This window comes from Phoca vitulina, unplaced genomic scaffold (assembly GCF_004348235.1).
Source record: "Phoca vitulina isolate PV1807 unplaced genomic scaffold, GSC_HSeal_1.0 scaffold53, whole genome shotgun sequence".
In the NCBI taxonomy this organism is placed as follows: Eukaryota; Metazoa; Chordata; class Mammalia; order Carnivora; family Phocidae; genus Phoca; species Phoca vitulina.
Window position 1 is genome coordinate 12,424,987 of NW_022589756.1, and position 25,930 is coordinate 12,450,916.

Here is a 25,930-nt window from a genome sequence, read left to right on the forward strand (position 1 = left end):
CAAATGAGATAGAATACTAAAGCACTGATTACTGAACATAGGTTTGACCGCTTTGGCTTCTTATTGCAGAGAGACTGAGGATACATGAGTCTGTGGGTAAACATGCTTTATGATTATTAAGACTGTACTGTGGAAAAGTTCATATTTCTAGAAATTATGAAGTATATTCATGAATCTCTGATCTAAAGAATTCTGGCATAACAGTTCACAATTGATTACAATTTAATTTTCCCTAGAGACTGAGGTTTCTAGAGTTAAGATTCTGCTAAATGTAGTTAAGCCTGATGGAAATGATAGGAAAGCAACTCTGTGTGTAGGAAAGTAGTAGATATGCCAGAAAGGCATAAGAAAGGAGAATTCATTTTTGTTGAGGCAAAACAATGTAAATTTGTTCTGAAATGAGACTGGTTATTTAGAGAGAGAAGGTTTAGGACAAAATCTGAATGAAATAGGAAGTTGTAGAAGGTTTGAGAAGGGAAAGCTTTGGAAAATAATTTTGCATGTGGTCAGGACTGACTCAGATCGAAATGAATGGATTGGAAAGCTATACTGGTGTAAGATTGAAATTTTGCTTTACTCTCTGTTAAAAAGCCAAAGTTTTCTTGGGTTGTTGGCTTTCACTTGATAAGAAATTGGAAACAAAGTTGTTTATTCTTGGCCCAGAGAACTGAGGTTTCTGTTTTGTCTTTATCAGGTCTTTGATTATTTAAGGGAAGTAAACATCTCAGTATTAAAGGAGTTAAGTTTTGCTAGCAATTGTCTACCCTTGTGTAGACTCTCTTATTGCCACCTTGGTTAAATAGATAATTAAATATTAAGTTTTGTAATGATCTGTAATCCTACATCAGCATGCACTTTAAAACTTGCTGAGGTTTTCAACAAACTTCCCAAGATTGGAATCCTAAATGAAGTTTTTTTTCACTAATTAAGCTTGTTTATTTGGCCTGTTCAGTTCCTTGGGAAGCATTGTAAAACAAATGATGATAAAACTTCTTAGGTTGTATTGTATGGATAAATGCTCTAACGGTTCTAGAAAATATATAAATTCCTGAAGTTTTAGGAGGCCCCAGTATAAGGCCATCACTTGACATTCTAATTATTGAAATGTTTTGTGTCACAGAAATAACCAGGTTTCCTTGCCAACTGCACGATAATGAAGTCTCATCAGATCTTTAGTCATGTCCGTTTTTGATTATTTGTCATTTACAGTTATTGTTCTGATGCCCTTGCAAAATGTGTTGTCTTCAAGGAGATTGCTGAAAAGGACTTTTGACCAACACAGGTTCCTAATCTTTAAGACCATAAAACTAACCTGGGTAAGAATTTCCGGAAATAACGGAAAAGCTGCCTTGAAATGTACAAGAATTAGTAACACGGGACTGAATGAATGGAGGAAGATGATTATGATTTTTGTGCCAGAAATCAGATTCTCCCACTTTCTAAAAGTCTTCCACTCTAAAATCCCTTATATCGCTGCTGATCAGCAGGAGGTAGTTATGGAAGACAGATCTTTGCCCCTAATCCCATAGAAATTGAATGAGGAAATTGACAGGGGGGTATCAAAGCCACCTCTGCCACCCTCTGGCTAACCTAGTGGTTTTTTTGATGTGGTTTTTTTGTTTGTTTGTTTGTTTTTTGTTTTATTTTTTTATTATGTTATGTTAATCACCATACGTTACATCATTAGTTTTTGATGTAGTGTTCCATGATTCATTGTTTGCGTATAACACCTAGTGCTCCATGCAGTACGTGCCCTCTTTAATACCCGTCACCAGGCTAACCCATCACCCCACCCCCTCCCCTCTAGAACCCTCCAACCTAGTGGTTTTTAAGCTTTAGCAATCACCCTTAGCCCATGTGATTGATTAACCCACCTTTCTTTGTATATCTGTAGATCCTTCATTCTTTCTAGAAAGAACAGAGCACATCTGTACATCATGAAACAGGAACCTGACCCCTTCAGACAACCCCCTTGCACAAACTCTAAGCACTGAGATAATATTTAATGTGGATAACTCTAAAATTTGTCTATTTTAATTAAACCAACACACTTAAACTAGCTTCAAGACTGACTATGTTGCATCTGAGTCCACTAAAATTCTATCAGTTTGTTCCCCACTGTCAACTTTTTACCTGGGGCTCCTGTGGGGAGATCTGAAGTGGGCAGTTTAAGTCCCGGGGAGCCTCTGGGCCCCATTTCTTATTGATTTGGCAGGTGCTTCAGTTTGAACGTCATTAGAAGGCAGCCTCACAGCTTGAGGTGCTTTTTATTCCCTGACAGTGAGGGTAAGAGGAGAAGGAGCCAATGGTCCCCGAGGTATTGAGGAGGGTATAGGAGTCTGGTATGTGAGCCTTGCCCATGGTGGTGTAGAAACAGGGGAAGGAGGCGGAGGCAGAGATGCAAAGGTGTCGCCAGCTCTCTGTCTCCTGCCTGTCCCTGCTGCGAAACAAGTTTTGTGTTTTGGGTTTATTTTGTTTTGTTTTTCTTGTTACTTTTCAGTCCTCTGCACCTTTTATTGAAAATATGTCCTAATGGACTTTCTTTGGGAACAGAAGGAGTATTGCTCATCTTCCTGGGCAAAAGTTCAGAAAGAACACAGAAGAAACAAAACCATGACTACATGAAACCCAGAGTACCTCTGTTCACATTCACTTTCCCCCAAATATTAGGGGCTTTACCAACCGAGCCAAATGGCTTCTTAGTTTCTGGTTCCTCCCAAAGAAGTCAAAGTTCCACTGACTAAACCAAATGGCTCCCTAGACAAGCTGAGAGAGCCAGACTAAAACCCCGTGTTTTGAGGCAACCCAAACGAAGGAAGACATCCTAAAGAGCCATTTGGTGGCCATCTTTCCTCCGAGCTTAACCCATATGACAAGGGGGTGTTACAGTAAAAATTATGTTTCTTCTTAGATACAGGTTTCCTGGCTACTTTCCTTCCACTTATTCAAGATTCGGCCCAGTGGGCTACTTGGTAGCATAGAGGTAGATCCTCCTATTTACACAAATTTAGCACAAGGCAATACAACCCCCATATATACCAGAACAGAGCTGTTCCAAATTCCAAATGCAGAGACCGTTATTCAAGTCCCTTTTAGTTTCTCCCCGAAGCCGCACCTCTCTAATGGGAAAAGCATGGACAACAAAAGAAAAACACACACAGTTGCTTCATAAATGAGAAACTTGGATAGGTATACGTTCTGAAGGGTTTACCTGGTCCAGAAGCTGGTCACCTTCCCCAAATGCTCCTTTCCTTTTCACTCAAACCAAAAGGAGAAATTGGCAGCTAGCATCAGTGGAGAATCAGCAGGGAGTTTCCATGAGACAAAAATAGTCTTGGCAGCTGCAGGGACAGATCCTTCAGATTCCCTCCCTGAGACCAGCTAATCCCCAGCAGCTAACCTCCTGTGGCCATCCAAGTTCCTAGCCTGGGCCACACTGAGATTCCTAGGGGAACTGGATGCCACAGTGGTATTGCCTCCTGGCTGGCTCACCAAAATTTGTTACTGACACCCAAGTTTGGCTGCCCATCACTCAAGAAGCCAATACTCAAGAGATGAGTTTTGAATGGAAAGGAATAATAGCTTTATTCAGGAGGCTGGACATCTGGGAAGAAGGTGGACTCTTGTCCAAAGGCCAGCTCCAAGGTTTCTGCTTGGCCCAGGGGTTTTGAAAGGAAATTTAGGGCAGTTAATCAGTTGAGGGAGTATAGTGGTTAATCAACATTTCTAGATTACGTGCAGACTCGGTGCCAGCTACAGACGATATCTCGTTGCTTGGAGCTTGTGCAAAGGGGTTATCCAAAGAGGTCTGGGTCCTCTTTCATGATGTGCAGAAGTGCTCTGTTCTTTCTTGGAAAGAATATATGATCTATAGTACAAAGAATAGTTCGTGACTCAATCACATGGGCTAAGAGTGATTGTTAAAGCTTAAGGACCACTAGGTTGGTCCGAGGGGCAGAAGCAACTTCACTGCAATATGCAATGATTGTTTCTAAAAGAATTAATTCCCCTATAGCTCTAAAGTGCAGTTAATAACCTCCACACAGGTTTTTGGCCTATCCTCAGATCAACAGCTAGGTAAGAAGTATCTGGATTGCTCAGAAGGGAATCAACCCAAATCTGGAACATATAATATGTAACTCACTAAATCTTTTCTAAAGTTAACTTCTGTTAATATTTATCCTCTCTCATTTCATGGAAAATCATATGCAATATAAGCCCTCCCTCATGAATTGAAAGATTCCCAGAAGACACAGGGATTTTTCAGGAAACACATTGAATTTTTATATATCAATTGAAATGTAAAATTGTGATAACAAGGCTCAATATTGAGAACAATTTGAAAATACTGAAAATATTTATTGAAATAATTGATTTACACGACCAATTTTCCAACTGAGGACAAATATGAAAACAAATAAACAAAAGCAAAACAAAACAAAACAAAATAAAAAACAACAATCTTTTGCCAATAATACCTATTCCTTTGTTTTGTTTTTGTTTTATTAAACGGTGTCTTTTCCCAAAAGTCATATTGCTAAGTATTAATATTTCATTAAAATAATGGAAGGGAGTGTGAGCATGATCTCAAAATAATGGATTAAATTTTAGAACTATGTAGGTGTGTAACTAAAAATCTAAATATATTTAAACTGGAAACAAGTGACTGCTTAATGGGTACAGGGTTTTCATTTGAAGTGATGAAAATCATCTGGAAAGTAGAGAGTAGTGATGGTTACATAATATTGTGTGTGTACTAAATGTCACTAATGATAAATGTTATATGCATGTATTTGACCACAATTTAAAGAGGAAAAAAAAGCATATAGTTTTGTAAACACAGTTTGCATTAGACATTCACGGAAACACATCAAAGGATCTTCAAAAAGGTATTATTTTAGGGCACTGCTATCGACTTTTTAGTGTGGAATATCTCTCAGCTATCCTCAGTAAAGTTCTCTTCCTGTCAGTGAGTTCTTAGAATTTCTTGCTTGATTTAAAGAGCTTTTATATTGTTGACTGACAATAGGATATTCTGAAGGCCAAATAATAGTTTATTTTCCAAAAGACATCTATTTTATTATCCAAGTGATATATTCCAGTAGTGGAACAACAATTATTTATTTATGTGTTTATAAATATTAGATTTTATTTATTTATTTATTTATTTATTTATTTATTTGAGAGAGAGAGCACACAGGAGTGGGGGTAGGGGCAGAGGGAGAGAGAGAATCCCAAGCAGACTCTGAGCTGAGTACGGAGCCTGATTCAGGGCTCGATCCCACAACCCTGAGATCATGACCTGAGCCAAAATCAAGACTCAGATGCTTAACCAACTAAGCCACCCAGGGGTCCCTGAAACAACAATTATTTAATGGAAGTTCCAAAAACAAATAATCATAAGCAGATCGCTGCCCATATGTCATTAAATATACAAATTGCAAATTAGTAAGTACTATGTGTAAATGGTTATGTTCGTTTGAACATACGAATTATGAGAGTAATGTTAAGTAGAAATAAAATCCAACAAAGAAGCACATTCTATTTTGGATACAAATTTTGATATAAATTTTTGTTCATGAATGGAAGTAGTAGTCACAGAATTTCCATGTCTTTGTTGCCTAAACCAGGAGAAACATATAAACTTCCTCTTCCTACATAGTATAATATCAAATGGAGTAAACTGAGGTTTAGACACTGATTTGGGCAGAAATAGGAGGAAGGAAGATTGTTCCAGTTTGGGCTTTTTGGCTTTGTTTGTTTTTGTTTTCTGTTTTTTTCAGGTTTGTTGGCACAGACTGCTATGTAGGAGAAAATGCATTCCACCTGACCGAGAAGGTTGAGAACCACTGGGCAGACAGTTTTTGCAGACAAAGGGGAATTGAGTAGGAATGCAAGTGAGCACTGGAAGCAGAAGGGTGTCACTAGTTAAGTGACACTGCTGTGGGCACATTAGGACAGAGAACAACTTGTTACCTTACAACCAGAGAGGAACAGAAATTACTAGTTGTCATTGAAAGGAAGCAGCCACTGGAAGTACGGACTCTGTCCACATCTTTACCTCTAAAGCCAGGCATGTCCAAACTGAATGAACTGTATTAGTTGGAGTAAATGTCTATCACCTTCTGCAAGAATATTCCCAAGGACTAAGTTTACCTCCCCAGAAATTCTTACCTTGGAGTGAAAACACTGAACCGCGGAATATAACTCTTTCTTGTTTTTGCCGGTGGTTTAGTTTTCAATCTTGCTGCTGTCTGAATGTTTGTGTCCTTCCAAAAATCATATATTGAAATCCTAACCCTGCCAAAGGTAGTAGGTGGGACTTGGAGAGGTGCGGAAATCATGAGGGAACCCTCATGAATAGGATGAGTGATCTTAATACGGAGATCCTACAGAGCCCCCCAGCCTCACCATGTGAAGATACAATGAGAAGTCCACCGCCTGGAACAGGGCCCTCACCCTCATGCTGATATCCTGATCTCAGGCTCCCAGCCCCCAAACTGTGAAAGATAAATGTTTGCTGTTTCTAAGCCACTCAATCTATGATATTTTGTTATAGCAGTTTGAATAGACTAAGACAGATCGGAGTTCACTGAATCGGACTGTGTTATTTCACAGACTCAACACACTTAGGTTCTGACCAATTCTGCTAAATTACAATAATATTTCCTTTAAATATGATCATTATAAGAAAAATCCTCATAAATTCTGAAAGAAATAGGGATTGGTTTTGTTTCTATTTTATCATCTACATACTTTTGAGAGTCTACTTTAATTCTTGGGAATTCTTAACTTTATGTTTCCAGAATCGGTACATAATTAGGTTTGCTTAAAACATGTTTTCATAATTCTACAACAGTTCTACCCCTTTCTAGAGGATAATTAAACATATGGATAATGAAGAAGTCAAGGGGAGATTTTAAATAACCTTTCTGAGACTCTAAATAGTTCTTACAAAATGGCTTTTTTTCCCCGTGGGTTTACTAACTGACAACGGAAAGGCACTTTCCCAATGGACCATTATTTTCAGAATCAGTGGCCCCAGACGACCACCCTCCCGGTGGTGGGGTTTATAGAGCAAGCAGATGGTGCAGGCAACATGGGGAATGTTATAGAGATGACATTAGCAGCAATTATTCCACCATTGAGTATTAGTGTTCTACATTTTGTGACACATGGGAACGTTTGTGTGCAGTACTTCAGAATTAGAAAATCTTATAAAATGAAACAGGCACAACATTTGTTAAAGAGTTTGCACTTTGTCCTCATTTCTTTGAGAAAGGAAAATTATTTTCTGATCATTTTGAAATGATTCAGGGTCTCTTGTTAGAACTCCTAAAAAAGAGGAAGAATTCTGAGTTATTTTTCCATTTGGCTATGAATTCAGTGATTTTTGCCTTAAATGTTCTCTCTTTTCAAGTGATTGGCAAAAAAATTCTATTGTTCTAGAAACTTCTTTAAGACATCAGAATGATCGTGTATGCAAATCAATCCAAAAACATATATATATATATCAGGGTTTCTTTATTGCTGTCTTAAGAAAGTGTTACCCCAAATTAGTGGATTAGCAACACCAATGCATTCTCTTACAATTCTGGAGGTTAGAAGTCCAAAATCCATTTTACAGAGCAAAAAATCAAGGTGCCTGCAGAGCTGTCTATGTTCCTTTGGGAAGCTCTAGGAGTGAATCCATTCCCTTGCCCTGTACAGCTTCTAGAGGCTGCCCTTATTCTTTGGCTCATGGCCCCTTTCCTTTATTGAAACCCAAGTCAATCCCACATCATATTACTCTGATGTTGACTCTGCTTCTCTTTCACTTATAAGGATCATTGTAATCACATTGGGCCCACCTGGATCATCCCATTTCTAGGTTTATAATCACATCTGCAAAATTTTTTTTGCTAAATTAGGATGCACATTCACGGATTCTGGAGATTATGATATGCATATCTTTGGGCCATCCCTCCACCTACCACAACATATAAGATGTGCAATAAAAAGATGCTAATAATAAGTGGTAAAAATTATAAAATATATTACAAAATGTGTATCAATGGCTAAATACCACTCTGTGTAACCTATTTCCCATAAATGAATAGAGAGTTCCAATGAGCATTTCCAATGATTCATTTCATATTCAGATATCAATATTTTGGTATATAATTACATAAATAATATATGTAAGTGACAAGGTATAATTTAATAAGACAAAAACTATTGAAACCACCAACTAACTTCAGAACAAAAACATTACCCATATTAAACATACCTGTATAATCCACCCCAACCCCATCCCCCTAGGATCTCCCTAGGTAGCCACGATCAAGAATCTTGTGTTTCTAATTCCCTTGTTTGCCCTCACAATTTTGATAGATAGATGATAGATATAGATAGATAGATAGATAGATAGATAGATAGATAGATAGATCATAGATAAAGAGAGAAAGATTGCCTGGTTTTGAGTTTTAAAAAAATAGTGCCATAGCATATTTTTGACACTCTGGTTTCACTAAATTTAACTAAGATTTATCCTCATTATTGTAAATAGCAGTATCAACCCATGTCACTGCTATGTAATATCTAATTTTGTTGACGTATCATAATTTATTATCCACTTTCCTGTCAATGGATATTTGGATTGGTTCCCAGTTTTGTTTTATTTTTTACTATAGCTAACAGCACTACTATAAATATTTTTGTGTTATGTCTTCTGGTGCACATGTGCAAGAGTTTAAACTTTTACTTAGAACTAAAATATTGGTCTCTTGAGTATTCATATATCTAATTTATAGTACAATGTCAATCTTTCCCACCTTTTTCTACTTTCAACAGTAATGTATATGGTATAATTTTCCTCCACATTCATGCCAAATTCTGATATCATCAAGCTTTTAATTTAATTTTTTTAATTTATTTTTTTTAAAGATTCTATTTATTTATTTGAGAGAGAGAGACATGGCGAGAGAGGGAACACAAGCAGGGGGAGTGGGAGAGGGAGAAGCAGGCTCCCGCCGAGCAGGGAGCCCGATGCGGGGCTCGATCCCAGGATCCTGGGATCATGACCTGAGCCAAAGGCAGACGCTTAACGACTGAGCCACCCAGGCACCCCCAAACTTTTTATTTTTAACAAGCCCTTTAGTACAAATATGGTATCTTATTAATTCTTAATTTTGCACTTCTTTGCTTATCAGTGGGTTTCAACATTTTTTCACGCAATTCTTGGACATTTGTGATCTTTGCCCAGTGAAATGTGTCTTTTTTTGACTATTTTTCTACTCAGGTTTTTGTCTTTTTCTCAATGATTAGTATGAGATCTTTTATAGCTTGGCAATAGCCAGCTCGGTTATACCTATGTGGCAAATATCGTCTTCCAGTATGGTTTGGCTTTTCGTTATCCTTAAGGGGCCTTTTAATGAATAGAATTTCTTAACTTTTGACATCATAGAATTTATTAATCTTTATTTTATGATCATTACTATTGTGCTTTTTAAAGAATCTACCCTACCTCAAGGATATAATACTCAACTATGTTTTCTTTCTATTTTTTTAACCCATCTTATTTGAACTTTTAATACATCCAGACTTGTTTTTTTGAGTGTTATTGTTGGGATAGAATTGAACATTTTTGTTACAAGTAAAGCCATGTATTAAGTAATCCATGTGTGCACCACTAATCTACAACTCTACTTCCTTTATATATCAAATAAAGGTTGTTTAGATTCCTCATTTTGTGCCATTGGTCAATTTGTCTTTGCACCAACCATAATGTTTTACTGCTTTATAATCATTTTAAATACCTACTACAGGAAGTCCCTCTACTTTTTTCTTCTTCTCTAAGAGTGCCTTGGCTATCCTACACTTTCAGTGGTGCTCTATATAAATTATAGAATTAGCTCATCAATTCCCTCAAGAAATTGTTTTGTTTTGACAAAAATGACATTGAATCTAGCAACTAGTTTGCAAATAATTGTTACCTTTATAACATTTCCTCTTTCTTTATATAATCATGGCATCTCCCCCCCCATTTATTGATTTACTTAAGTTTTCAAGAAATTAGAAAATGTTCTAGGTAAGAGTCTCACAGTTTTAAAGATTTATTTCTATATGTCTTATGTGATCAGTCATAGCATGTGATACTGTTTTTTCAATATTTCAGTTCATTTCAACCCCATAAATTATGCATTCATAGAAATTTTTTATATAGAAGTCTAGTCAAATTTGCATCAAAGTTCGCCAGTTTCTTGTTCTTCATTTCTGTTTGCACTTCAGAACAGCATTCTGTGGGGTTATTTTTAATTCTGTCCTTCTGAAGTTCATTAATTAAAAGTCCATTTTATAAATGTTCAAAAGAAAACTGTTTTACTTTAATGACTTTCTTTCACTTTCAATTTGGAAAGATTACTGAGTACACTAATCAAATTAACTATAATATTGTCTTAATATTTTGATTATGTTAACCCACTATATTCTGGGTTTCATTATTGATGCAAAGTCTGCCACCAGTCTCAGTGTTTTCCAATAAAGGTCATTATGGGGCACCTGTGTGGCTCAGTGGGTTAAGCATCCGACTCTTGGTTTTGGCTCAGGTCATGATCTCATGGGTCGCGGGATCGAGCCCCGATCAGGCTCCACACTCAACAGGGAGTCGTTTGGGGAGTCTCTCTCTCCCTTTGCCCCTCCCCCTGCTCTTTCTCTCTCTCTCAAAGTAAATAAACATATTTTTTTTAAAAGGTAATTATATATATACCATACACATATCATACAATTCATCCTTTTAAGTCTATAATTAAATGACGTTTAGTGTACTCACACAACTGTGCAACCATCACCACAACCATTTTTGAACATTTATCGCCCCAAAAGAAACCATGTACACTTTAGCAGTCCTTCCCCACCTTTCCCCAACTACTAATCTGCATTCTCTCACCATAGGTTTGTCTAATGTGAACATTTTATATACATGGAATTACACAACACAGAGTCTTTTGTGACTAGCTTTTTTAGCATAGTATTTACAAGATTCATCCATGTTGCAGCATGTATCAATACTCCATTTATTCTGATGACTGGATAAATAAAATGTGGTGTGCCATATGATGGGATATTGTTTGGCAGTAGAAGGGTGATTCTTTTAAACATATTTTCTTTGCCTTTGATATTCTACAGTTTTAATATAATGTCTTCATATAGACTTCTTTTTATTTACCTTTATTGGTATGTTTGAGTTCCCTGTATCTTTGCATTAGTTTCCTTTGTTTGTTCTGCAAAATTCTTGTCATTTTTGCTATTCTATTTCATCCTTCTGGAATCTCAATTCGATGTAGATTACTTTAGACTTTCCCATTTTATCTTGAAAGTCTCTTAACCCTTTTTTTAAAAATTTTCTCTCTCCTTTTCTTTTTTCTTTTTTTTTTTAAGATTTTTATTTATTTATTTGACAGATAGAGACACAGCGAGAGAGGGAACACGAGCAGGGGGAATGGGAGAGGGAGAAGCAGGCTTCTTGCCGAGCAGGGAGCCTGATATGGGGCTGGATCCCAGGACCCCAGGATCATGACCTGAGCCAAAGGCAGACGCTCAATGACTGAGCCACCCAGGCGCCCCCTCTCTCCTTTTCTCCCACTATTTACATCTGGGACATTTTTCCAACTCTACAGTCTTCTCAAATTCTTTGTTCAGAAGTTTCTTATATGCTTTAACACATCCATTAAGTCTTTAATTTCAACAATTGTATTTTCATTTTATTATTATTTTATTATTTTTCAAATATTCTTGGTCATTATCAGCTTCTATTGCAGAATTTACCTTTTATTTCCTTAAATACATTTTACCTGTTTATCTCATATTTTTGATGTGGAATTTCCACTGAATTCCCCATAGGCTCATGTCTACTTTCTTTTGTCTGTAGTAAATTATTGTTGTGGTTATAAACACATATTTGGTTGAACTTAATCTATGATATTCTTGAGGGTCTAATTAATGAATCCTTAGTCACAGGTTCGGTTTTTCCATCTTGTGGTAGTGAGAGACTTGGTTTCCCAATCTAAGCATTTGTATTTGCTTACCACCACTGCTTTTATTTTGGCTTTAGCTCACTCTTATTTTTGTTACTATTTTTGTCTTTGAAGAATCCCTTTATATTCTTGTAAGACAACAAACTTTTTAAAAGTGTGTATTTTTGGGCGCCTGGGTGGCTCAGTCGTTAAGCGTCTGCCTTCGGCTCAGGTCATGATCCCAGCGTCCTGGGATCGAGCCCCGTATCAGGCTCCCTGCTCCGCGGGGAGCCTGCTTCTCCCCTCCCACTCCCCCTGCTTGTGTTCCCTCTCTCGCTGTGTCTCTCTCTGTCAAATAAATTTTTAAAAAATCTTAAAAAAAAATAAAAGTGTGTATTTTTTCCTTTATCCAGAAAATAATGTGCAGGAGAAGGCCCTCTATGTGTCTAGTCTACCATTATGTTGGAAGGACAAAGCCTTTATAAATACATTTTTCATCTATATTTGTATCTATGTCTATATTTCTTGCACATCAAGTCTTGTTTTCTCACACGCTTCATTCTATTTTATTTTTTTAAAATAAGACTAACACCAGGTAAAAATCAGTAAAGTTCTTATTTTCATAATATATTCCTTCCATATCCTCTGTTTTTATTCATGTTGTGTTCCATTCCCTTTCCTCTAGACTGTTTGCCTGGAGGTGACAGGCACTATGCATAATTCAACTTTATAACCCTCAGCACAATGCCTGCTACACAGAAGGTGCTCAATAGATATCAAATTAAAAAAAATAAATTATAATACTAAAAGTCAGCCAAATTCCTGTATTAATCGTACAAAAATACAGTGATTACTGAATTTTGTGTCAAAATACAGGACACGTTTTATTATGTTCCCAACGTTTGCCTAGATAACTTCTTTTTTTTTTTTTTTTTTCCATTTTGAAGACAAAGCTCAATTAGATTTTCCCCAGGAAATCTTGCCTGATCCTTCCACCTTGGTCCCTATTAGCTACGCTTTCCTTATGTTTCCATAGCATGCTGTGTGTGCCTCCAGCATAGCACTTTTATGTGGAAAGATAATTGTCTCTTTACAGTCTATCTTCCACAACATAATGAACAATTTGACAGCAGAGACCATCTTTCAATATTGTATCATCAGCACTGAACTAAATTCCAGATTGGTAATATGTGATAAACATATGTTGAATGAATCTAAATAAATTTGAGACTAACATTGGTCTTTTAATATTTTTAATTTGACTAAATTCTATTGAACTTTTAGCGAAAATAAATGATCTACCTCATGCTCAAATATATGCATGTGCCATTAAGCATACATATTTTACTTTTACAGAAAATAATTGATAGCGATGTAGTATGACAAAATTTGTGTCAAGTTAAGAATCGCATAGCTTTCGAATACATTTCCAATAATTTAATAAGGTTAAATACCATTCCCCAATAACAGCATCAACAGCATCATCAACAATTTTAAAAACAGTAATAGAAACTGAGTTCTTTAACCTGAATAAAGTATCTTTTCAAAAGATTAATTAGTATCCTGAATGTTGAATTTGTAAAACCATTTTTATTAAATGAGATTACAAATAAAAAAGGCAATGATAGTTTCCACTATATTCATCATTTTATATGAGAATGTTTACAATCATTGGAAAGCATTCAAGTTGTTTAGAAAAAATACTCTAGTTAGTGATATTATTTATTTTTGTGCTATTTTGTGATGATTATTTTTATAATAAAATTATCTTTTAAAAATATTATTTTCTGAAAATATGCCTAGCATATTCATTTTTAAGAATACTTTATATCCTTAATTTTTGCTCAAATTTATTGAGACATGATAAAAAAAGATGTTTAATTATAGTAAATAAATCAACACATTTAAGTTTTTTGCCAATTGCATGATTCTGTATGTTCCAGACCCTAATCAGTCACATGAAAAATTATTTGTGTAAGAAAAATGCACCAACAAAACAAAGGAGCAAAGGGAGGAAAAAAGAGTGAGAGAGAGGCAAACCAAGAAACAGACTCTTAACGGTAGAGAACAAACTGATGGTTACCATGGGGGAGGTGGGTGAGGGGATGGGTGACATAGGTGATGGGAATTAAGGAGTACACTTGTGATGAGCACCTGGTGTTGTATGGAAGTGTGGAATCACTATATTGTACACATGAAATTAATATTACACTCTATGTTAACTATGCTGGAATTTAAGTAAAAACCTAAAAAAAAAAGAAAAGAAAAATGTATCATATAACTATTGGAATGATGATTAAGAAGAATACTAGAAAATGCATAAAATTCATTAAGTGAAAATGAAAGATGCAAAAACACGTGTCCACTGTAATTTCAACTACACGAAAATGTGTAGGATAAAGAAGAGAAAAAAACAAAGACATCAAGGTATCAATAGTGATAGTGTTGTAGAGACCCATTTCCTTTACTCCATAAGGATGCAAATGAAAACCACTTGCACACATCACCAGTATAGAAATGTGGTGGCTAGTCCTGCAGAAGCAGTGCATGTGTACGTGTATGGGGGAGTGGTGGAGGAGGAAAGAGGGAGACAGACACAGAGACAGAAAGAAACAGAAGCAAGGAGAGGACAGGGCAGAAATAAGTAAGAAGGCAGGGAGAAAAGGAAGAAGTGAGAGAAGTCTGCTGCATTGGAAATGACCTGAAAGCACTAGGGAACTTCAGACTTACCTGAACTGTAGACCAGAGGGAAGAGAAGCACTTAACAACTTTTGTTAACATTTGATGATTATTTTCCTTACATTTTTTCTAATTGGTCATTTTAGTTAGTTTCTAGCAATCCTATACTCCCCTAGACAGCCAAAGATGAATGCTGTATTCTATGTTATTTTAGGTGCTACCCTGGGTTGTGATTTTTACTGAGTTTGGTCTTTCCCAAGGGTACCTATTTTGGAAAAATGACAACCTGGCATCTATTAGATTTAACTGGATAACATTTCGTTATAGGGCGTGTAGTTTCCTATCAGTAAGGATGTTGATCAGTAAACCCCCAAATTCCTTACAAAAATCAAAAAAGAAACAAAACAAACAACAACAACAACAAGAAACCACAAACATGAACTACATAAACCCAGAATCTTTGCATTAGTTTAGAAAACAGTTGTTTTGCATACAAGGCAATGTATCCTTTACAGCTCTGAAACCAGAATGTATGGGTCTGGATTACAACTCTGCCACCTATTAGCTCTGTAATCATGTTGAAGTTACTTGGCCTATCTTTGTCCCATAGTCCACATCTGTAAAATTGGGCAAATAATAATACCTACCTCATAGATTTTCTATCAGGATGGCAGGAGTAATCCACGAAGCATCTAGTAAAACATCTGGCACAAAGTGAAATGTAAGCAACGATATTTACCATTATGGAAAAGGGCCTTGGAACACAAACCAATTATATAGAGAGAAGGGGAGGAGGGGCAATTGAATAAAGACAGGAAATACAAAAATATATAAATGTTGAAATGCAAAAGTTAATACAAAAAGTTAATGATAAGCTTATCACACTGGTTTGAAAATTTTCCATAAGATATTATTCACCAGGTTCAACATTACAATTATCTGCCCCAAATTCTTATATGGCATATCAAAATGCCCCTATTATTTCAAAAACTAATTTATAAAGAGAAAAAACAACCAAATTTGTATTTAATATGAATTTTAATTTTGAGGCTCTAAAAGCTAGTATTTAATGAGTGCAGTTCTAAGTACTTTGTGTGGATCAAGCCAATGCTCCCAGCACCCGTCTGAGAGGAAGTACTATTGTAACTCTATTTTACAGAAGAAAAAACAAGACACGGGGAGATTAGAAAGCTATCTCACTGGGAGAGTTGAGATTCCATCCTAAAAAAACTTACTTCCTGAGTCTAGTATATGAACCATTATACAATTTGCCTAATGGAATTATTATTTTTTGTACCTCATAATGTAAGATTTCAAATATAAGTTCTATTATTTACTATGTGAAATACAGATGCAATTTAAACTACATTTTAATGGATACTTATTTCAAAACCAAACATGAAATATAACTTTACTTTGTCAGCAAAATATTTTCTTAAAAAATTAATTAAACTAATTAGAATAAAGTGTATCTTTCTATTCTAATAATAACAAGAAATTTTGACTTCTGAAATGTCAAAATTAGTCTTTTTGTATTATGAAATAATAACTGTATTTCATCACTGTTACTGTACAATATTAATAATATACTAATATAGTATAACATATACATATAACTATATAACATACAGTTAACATATAACTTGCCAGTTATTTTTTCCTGACAAACATCATTATAACTGGAGTGGCTTTCATCTTCTCCTATAATTAAGGCAGAGAGAAACTGACTTCAGTCTGATCACCTATTCCTTTGGCAGTAGATAGGGCTGATACTAATATAGTATAACATATAATAAATATTATTTATTATGTAACATGAAAAAATGATGAAAAATAAGATTAACTTCTGAAGGTTTTACTGCAGGAGTTTGTAGAGAAAAGAATCATTAAATGTCTCTGTCCTAAAATTTTATGATTCCATATAAAAGTCAATTTAGGTGCCTTATAAGACTTAAGAATGAGTTCAATACATGTCTAGATTTTCAGAAATGTGAAATATAAATATTTATTTCATTTTCATATATATTATCTCATATTTATTATTGTCTTTTTCTTTTTACTCACATATAACCTTTCTACATTTTCACCCTTATGGGGCATAGCCCAGGTGAATAGGGAAAATTCCATTAATAAAACAATTAGTCTTTATTTTACATATAGTCAGGAATGATTACATTTTAAACCAACTTTAGTGAGTCTATTTTAAAATTTTTTGCATGTGCTGCATACACATCCATTATCTCTATTTTGCAAAATTGTTTCCTGCTTTAGTTCATGGTCATTTAGTATAGGCAAGTTATTGCAAATCAAGTTACAAGGACTTCTCTCAGGTGGCATTATTTGACTATGTCATTTTATTTACTCTTTGCACATTTTCACAAATGATCAGGACGCACAGATAATATTGGTTGCCCAGTATAAATGGGATACACTGGCTATGAAGAATAAGCTTTAAAAATTTATTTTCAAAATGCTGAATTTGGTTGTTTAATAGGAAGCTTCCCAGAACAATGGATATAGGATAACATTTGGCCTCGGTGACAGGTGACAGTTGATTTCTGCCTTGTGTAATTTAGAAACAGAAACTGAAGCATACCTGGGTGGTTTTTGTTTTTGTGGGTTTTTTTGTTCTGTTGTGTTTTGTTTTTTAGCTCATTCCAGTAGCAAAAAAGAAGTGTTCCTGGAAGATCCAAGATTCTGTCTATAAAATTATCACTAAACCAAGAGCATAGGATCAGGAGATTCAACCAAATTTTATTACATATACTGTAGCTTAAAAGTACTTTTATTTTAGCCTCACAGTGGGGAACACTTACAGACTGTCTCAGTTATATATAATTGTATATATATAAAAAATCTTAAGAATCGGTCCAAAGGAAATTCCTTACTTGTCAGTTATTTTTCCTGGCGGGTAACGTAACTGGAGTTGCTTTCATTTTGTCCTATAGTTAAGGCAGAGAGAAACTGACTTCAGTCTGATCACCTATTCCTTTGGCGATAATTAGGGTTGAGGCACAGACTACAGAATAATAAGGGATGCAAGAACTGGCCATAGACCAGGGAGCTATGCTTCTTGGCATTCTGAACTCTAGGCTAAGAGAGGATGACCTGTCTTTGGCTGGGAGAAGCTTGTTCATATATCCACATTTACAGGTTCTGCAGATCCTTGTGGCTGGTGAGATTTCCACATTATCGTGAACTTTGTGGTAAAAAGCTGAAGTGAACTCTGTTCCATTGTCACTTTGGAAGATACATGGGGCACCTAGCAAGCAGAAAAAAATATTATCTGGTATGTAACCTCAGTTACAGTTAGAAGATAAGGGTATCAGTGCACAAATAATAATCAAGGGAACATAAATATTTGTAACGTTCACTACTCTGAATTTGACCACCCTGCACGAGAAGCAATCTACCAGGCCTGATATTATGGAGACATTCTTTGTGATTGCTTGGCTATTATATTGTTAACTGGTAATTTGGTTTTCAAGGAATAAAAAAATAGATGAAAACTGGTGTTCAGTTTCTCTGAATATCTCCAGCATTGGCTATTTTCCATGGAAATAAAATCTTCCTAAAATGTTCACTTTACTCACGCTTATAACAAAGTCTGCATGTTTAATTTATTCACTCATTTCAAAAGTCTAAGGGGAAAATTACAAAGTCATAGGTAGTGCTTATGCTCATATACTTGTGTACAAAACCCACACATACACCTGCCTATGAATCTATGTCATTCTGTACATAAGTCCAGAAATTGTGAGCAAGAATTTGATTGATATCTTTGACTCTTCCCCTTTTTAAGCCAACTGTGAATAGTCTAATTAGAAAAACTCTTTAGCCAAATCTTCTTAAAGGATTACTGGCAATAATGTTACTTTATTATTCTTTCATTATTTCAAAATCACCTTTTATTTTTTCCAAATCACCTGTTTCATGGAACTTATATGCTATATTAAACATGAGGAAATGTGTCTTCATTGTAAAGAAACATATATAATCACTTTTATAAAACAGCTTTCAAGAAAATTTCACTAAATGCATTCTGGATGCTATTGGATATCTACTAAAAGAAATGGTTCTAGAAAATAAATGCAAAGGTGAAAATATTTTATTTCAAGTGTCTGATAGCAATCCAACATTTTATTCTGACAAACCAGGAAAGTGAAATTTGAATGGAAAGGCAAAATATAAGCATAATAAAATTGTACTCTTCTGTGACCTTTTCTTTAGAGACATATAGATGACTAAAAACATGGGCAAAGCCTTGTAACTAAAATGACTTTTGTCAGTAGTAATGAGTGAGGACTGTGGGGTATGGAAAGCTCACAAGGATTTCAGTGGCTTTTGCTAAAATTCAGAGGTGCCCAAAGAATAGCACATAAGATTCTAAACTTTTAAAGCAGGTTTTTTTTTCTTTTCTTTCTTTTATCATAGGATTACAGAGTGAATATCTTTCTTCGTCAGAAATGGAATGATCCTCGCCTTGCATATAGTGAATATCCTGATGACTCTTTAGACCTAGACCCTTCCATGTTGGACTCCATTTGGAAACCTGATTTGTTCTTTGCCAATGAAAAGGGTGCCAACTTTCATGAAGTTACTACAGACAATAAATTGTTAAGAATTTTCAAGAATGGAAATGTTCTTTATTCAATAAGGTGAGTCATAGACAAGTCCCTGATTTCAGTGAAATACTGTGTTTTTTTTTTTTTAATGAGTGTTTTGAGATTTTTGAGTAAGTGCTATCATTGTTCCACTTGAGTTCCTCTAATATACCATTTCCCAAATATGTCTAATCACCAATAATAGACCCAAGTTCCAGATCTAGGAACTGTATGAGTAATTCTTAGAAATCCACCTTTTTAAACAAATGGCTCAGCATCTTAATATCAGCCAAATTGGTGGGCAGTTTAAAGGCAAATTGAATGATAGCTGATTCATACACTGTGATTATATTTTTATGAATGCATACTTCCTTTAAATATTTGTCAGTGAAGAAATATTTTTATTTACTTGTCTGGGATTCATTTTCCATAAATTATTTTTCAGGTATTTGTATTTTTTTGATCTCCTTGGGTTTCTCTGGTCATTCTTTAGAAAAGATCTTATTTACATTTCAGTTATTTATAATGCATTTCTAAGAAGACTATGTAGCTTTTAAAAACTAACACCAAAACATAACAATAATTAATACCAACAAATAAACACTAATATTAAAATTTCTTGACTGTTGAACTTTAGAGCCCATTCAACTTTGTCTGTTTATTAAATATCAAACAGGTGTAAAATCAATAAATAACAATTTGAAAGGATATATTTGATGATTTGTGTCACACATGAAAAATATTTTAAAATAAAATTATTATCTTAAAACTTCCATAATTATTTTCTTTATTTAGTTTATGGGTAGATTATGGATATTTCATTGTTTATATCAAGTCTTATTGGAATTGGAAAATGGTGCCATGCATTATGACTTGCTTATGTATCTTGCAATTTTTTTGAGAAAAGTTATGAAATGATTCTGAATTGCATCTTTTGTCTTTCAGTATGAGTTCAGATGAAACAGATGATGTCTCTCAGCTCCTAGTTTTTGTTTGTTATAACCAGACTCGTTTAATCAGACTAAATTCATTTTTTGTGAGTTGTTTTTAGAAATCTCACAGGACTTTAAAATCTTCAAATGGCAAACAGTTTCTTTGTTAACAAAAGTTGTGCTAGAAAAAAAAAAATCTCACTCAGTTTACAAATGGAACATCTGTGATATCTCATGAGAGACCTGGCTTTCCTGCTTGTTTAAAGACTGTCCTGGCAAACCTGACTTATTGAACTTATCCGTTTATCTGTACTTCCTTCTTAAACCTCCTAAAACAAAGAAAAAAACTGAGTAAGAATAAAAATGGCATTAGCACACCAGAGGATGAAAGTGATGGGAAAGAAGACAGTGACAGATGAGCAATGATGACATATTTCAGGATGCTGGAAAATGAATGCATTGTGAAAACTGACTTAACAAGCACAACTGAAATCTAAGCTACAGTGGTGGAACCCAAAAAGAAGAAAATAATATCCTCAAACTTTTAGAAATTTAAGGCAGCTAGGACTTCAGAAAGTGGGAGCTAGAAAAAAAAGAAAAGGACAAGAATTGATTTAAAATTTGCAGAAAGAAGACTAAGCTTTCTATTCCTGATTTTCTTGTCCATGTCCTTCAGACTAGGAACTACCTTTTTGCCATCTGAAATGAGCAGAAAGAGGACAGAAAATCTGGGAGAGGTTGTACCAAGAGCTTCAGGAGTAGAGACTCCAGGCATAGCTGGCATCTGTCATGTGACATTATACTGAGAAAATGGAGATTACATGAGGTTTGCACACTGTATGGTGAAACCTTTGGTCTCCCTAAAATACTGAAAGCCAGTCCTAAACTTCTTCCACTGAGCAGTAGCAGTCAGAAGAATATACCTCTGGGAAAATATCTACAGATACTGGGGGGGTGGAGCAAGATGGTGGAGTAGGAGACCTGGATTTCGTCTGGTCTCAGGAATTCAGCTGGATAGGGATCAAACCATTCTGAACACCTACAAACTCAACAGGAGATCGAAGAAAAGAATAGCAACAACTCTCTGAACAGAAAAGCGACCACTTTCTGGAAGGTAGGATGTGTGGAGAAGTGAATCCGAGGTGATATTCGGGAGGATAGATGGCGGGGGAGGGGGCCTCCGTCGGCCGCTTCTGGCAAGTAATAGAGCCTCGGAGAACAAAATTGGAACTTTTAGAAGTCTGCTCCACTGAGGGACTTCGCTCCAGGGACTCAGCGGGGGGTGGAACCCTCACGGGACAGTGTGGTCTCAGGACCCTCAGGGTCACAGAAAGACTGGGGGTGCCTGAGTGCGGCAGAGCTCCCAGGTATTGGAGCAGGGAAGCCGGCTGCAGAGACGGAGCCAAGGTGCGGGCTCTCAGCTCGGGGTTGCCATAAACCATGATCCGGGGCACAGTTGGGCCACTGCTCCTCCAGCAGGGACCCAACAAGCGGCAGATCCAGGGAGACTCCCCTTCGTCCCCTGGAGCTACCACAGGGATCTGCTGGGTGAGGAGCAGGGCCCCGAGTTCTCAGCTCCTCCGGGGTGGAGATTGGGAGGCCGCCATTTTCACTCTCGTCCTCCAAAGCTGTGTGGAAAACTTGCAGGGAACAAAAGCTCCCGAGAGCAAACCCGAGCAGATTACTTAGCCCGGACCGGGCAAGGGCAGGGCAATTCTGCTTCCGGCAAAGACATTTGGGAACCACAGCAACAGGCCCCTCCCCCAGAAGATCAGTGAGAATAGCCAGCCAAGACCAAGTTTACCGATCAATGAGAACGGCAGAACTCCAGCGCTAGGGGAATAATGCACATAGAATCCATGGCTTATTTCCAATGATTCTTTAGTCTTTCAAAGTTAATTTTTTTTTAACTGTCTTTTTTTTTTTTTTACTTTTTCTTTTTCCCTTTTTCAACCAACATCTTATGAATTCCTTTTTTAAAAAACATTTTTATTTTTCATTTTTAGAGTCATATTCTATCCCTTCATAGTAGTTACCCATATTTTTGGTATACATATATAAGTTGTTCTCTCTTTAAAATTTTGAGATAGTTTCTTCTAACAGATCAAAATATACCCTAAATCTCTAGTGTATGGCTTTTTTCTACTCTCCTGCCTGAACACATTCTCTCCCTTTTTTTTTCTTTTTTTTTAAATCCTCTTCTTTCTTTTTTCAAACAACTTCTTACCAATTCCTTTTATAAAATTTTTTATAATTTTCATCTTTACAGTCATATTCCATCCCTTCAACATATCAACCCTTATTTTTGTACATACATAAGTTTTTCTTTCTTTAAAATTTTGGGAGGCACTTTCTTCTAACAGACCAAAATACACCAAAATCTAGTGTGTGGCACTGATCTATGTACCAGACTGATCATATTTGATCATATTCTGTTTTTTTTTGTTTTGTTCTTTTTTTGTTTGTTTTCATCTTTATCTTTATCTTTTTCTCTTTTTCTTTTTTCTCTCTTTCCCTTCCTTTTCCCCTGGCTTCAGGTCTTTAGAGTATATTTTCTGGGGACGTTGTTACCCTGTTAGCATTTTGTTCTCTCATTCATCTGTTCTCCTCTGGACAAAATGACAAGATGGAAAAAATCACTCAACAAAAAGAACAAGAGGTAGTACCAACTGCCAGGGACCTACTCAATATGGACATTAGTACGATGTCAGATCTAGAGTTCAGAATCATCACTTTAAAGATACTAGCTGGGCTTGAAAAAAGCATGGAAGTTATTAGAGAAACCCTTTCTGGAGAAATAAAAGAACTAAAATCTAACCAAGTCGAAATCAAAAAGGCTATTAATGAGGTGCAATCAGATATGGGGGCGCTAACTGCTAGGATAAATGAGGCAGAAGAGAGAATCAGTGATATAGAAGACCAAATGATGGAATATAAAGAAGCTGAGAAAAAGAGAGATAAACAACTACTGGATCATGAGGGCAGAATTCGAGAGATAAGCGATACCATAAGACGAAACAACATTAGAATAATTGGGATCCCAGAAGAAGAAGAAAGAGAGAGAGGGGCAGAAGGTATATTGGAGCAAATTATAGCAGAGAACTTGCCTAATTTGGGGAAGGAAACAGGCATCAAAATCCAGGAAGCACAGAGAACCCCTCTCAAAATCAATAAAAATAGGTCAACACCCCGACATCTAATAGTAAAACTTACGAGTCTCAGAGACAAAGAGACAATCCTGAAAGCAGCTTGGGAGAAGAGATCTGTAACCTACAATGATAGAAACATTAGATTGGCAACAGACCTATCCACAGAGACCTGGCAGGCCAGAAAGGACTGGCATGATATATTCAGAGCACTAAATGAGAAAAATATGCAGCCAAGAATACTATATCCAGCTAGGCTGTCATTGAAAATTGAAGGAGAGATAAAAAGCTTCCAGGACAAACAAAAACTAAAGGAATTTGCAAACACGAAACCAGCCCTACAAGAAATATTGAAAGGGGTCCTCTAAGCAAAGAGAGAGCCTAAAAACAACATAGACCAGAAAGGAGCACAGACAATATACAGTAACAGTCGCCTTACAGGCAATACAATGGCACTAAATTCATATCTTTCAATAGTTACTCTGAATGTAAATGGGCTAAATGCCCCAATCAAAAGACACAGGCTATCAGATTGGATAAAAAAACAAGACCCATCGATATGCTGTCTGCAAGAGACTCATTTTAGACCCAAAGACACCCCCAGATTGAAAGTGAGGGGGTGGAAAACAGTTTACCATGCTAATGGACACCAAAAGAAAACTGGGGTGGCAATCCTTATATCAGACAAATTAGATTTTAAACCAAAGACTGTAATAAGAGATGAGGAAGGACACTATATCCTACTTAAAGGGTCTATCCAACAAGAAGATCTAACAATTGTAAATATTTATGCCCCTAACATGGGAGCAGCCAATTATATAAGGCAATTAATAACAAAAGCAAAGAAACACATCAACAACAATACAATAATAGTGGGGGACTTTAACACCCCCCTCATTGAAATGGACAGATCATCTAAGCAAAAGATCAACAAGGAAATAAAGACTTTAAATGACACACTGGACCAAATGGACTTCACAGACATATTCAGAACATTCCATCCCAAAGCAATGGAATACACATTCTTCTCTAGTGCCCATGGAACATTCTCCAGAATCGATCACATCCTAGGTCATAAATCAGGTCTCAACTGGTACCAAAAGATTGGGATCATTCCCTTCCTATTTTCAGACCACAATGCTTTGAAACTAGAACTCAATCACAAGAGGAAAGTCGGAAAGAACTCAAATACATGGAAGCTAAAGAGCATCCTACTAAAGAATGAATGGATCAACGAGGAAATTAAAGAAGAATTAAAAAAATTCATGGAAACCAGTGAAAATGAAAACACAACTATTTAAAATTGTTGGGATGCAGCAAAGGCAGTCCTAAGAGGAAAGTATAAAGCAATACAAGCCTTTCTCAAGAAGCAAGAAAGGTCTCAAATACACAACCTAACCCTACACCTAAAGGAGCTGGAGAAAGAACAGCAAATAAAGCCTAAACCCAGCAGGAGAAGAGAAATAATAAAGAACAGAGCAGAAATCAATGAAATAGAAACTAAAAGAACAGGAGAACAGATCCACAAAACTAGGAGCTGGTTCTTTGAAAGAATTAACGAGATTGATAAACCCCTGGCCAGACTTATCAAAAAGAAGAGAAATGACCCAAATCAACAAAATCATGAATGAAAGAGGAGAGATCACAACCAACACCAAGGAAATACAAACAATTCTAAGAACATATTATGAGCAACTCTATGCCAGCAAATTAGATAACCTGGAAGAAATGGATGCATTCCTAGAGATGTATCAACTACCAAAACTGAACCAGGAAGAAATAGAAAACCTGAACAGACCTATAACCACTAAGGAAATTGAAGCAGTCATCAAAAATCTCCCAACAAACAAAAGCCCAGGGCCAGATGGCTTCCCAGGGGAATTCTACAAACATTTCAAGAAGAATTAATACCCATTCTTCTGAAACTGTTCCAAAAAATACAAATGGAAGGAAAACTTCCAAACTCGTTTTATGAGGCCACCATTACCTTGATCCCAAAACCAGACAAAGACCCCATCAAAAAGGAGAATTATAGACCAATATCCCTGATGAATATGGATGCAAAAATTCTCACCAAAATACTAGCCAATAGGATCCAACAGTACATTAAAAGGATTATTCACCACAACCAAGTGGGATTTATCCCTGGGCTGCAAGGTTGGTTCAACATCCGCAAATCAATCAATGTGATACAATACATTAACAAAAGAAAGAACAAGAATCATATGATCCTCTCAATAGATGCAGAAAAAGCATTTGACAAAGTACAGCATCTTTTCTTGATCAAAACTCTTCAGAGTATAGGGATAGAGGGTACATACCTCAATATCATAAAAGCCATCTATAAAAAACCTACAGCGAATATCATTCTCAATGGGGAAAAACTGAGAGCTTTCCCCCTAAAGTCAGGAACGCGGCAGGGATGTCCACTATCACCACTGCTATTCAACATAGTATTAGAAGTCCTAGCCACAGCAATCAGACAACAAAAAGAAATCAAAGGCATCCAAATTGGCAAAGAAGAAGTCAAACTCTAACTTTTTGCAGATGATATGATACTGTATGTGGAAAACCCA

The 25,930-nt window shown here is 36.0% G+C and overlaps 1 protein-coding gene across 2 annotated transcripts in view; it reads left to right on the top strand.

The window, feature by feature from the left end:
• The window catches only part of GLRA3 (glycine receptor alpha 3), a 197,468-nt gene that overhangs the window by 95,458 nt on the left and 76,080 nt on the right, over positions 1-25,930 (top strand). For both annotated transcript variants that reach the window (XM_032389063.1, XM_032389064.1), the window contains exon 4: positions 19,107-19,330. In XM_032389063.1, coding sequence (XP_032244954.1) covers positions 19,107-19,330 — 224 coding nt within the window. The remainder of the gene's footprint in view (positions 1-19,106; positions 19,331-25,930) is intronic.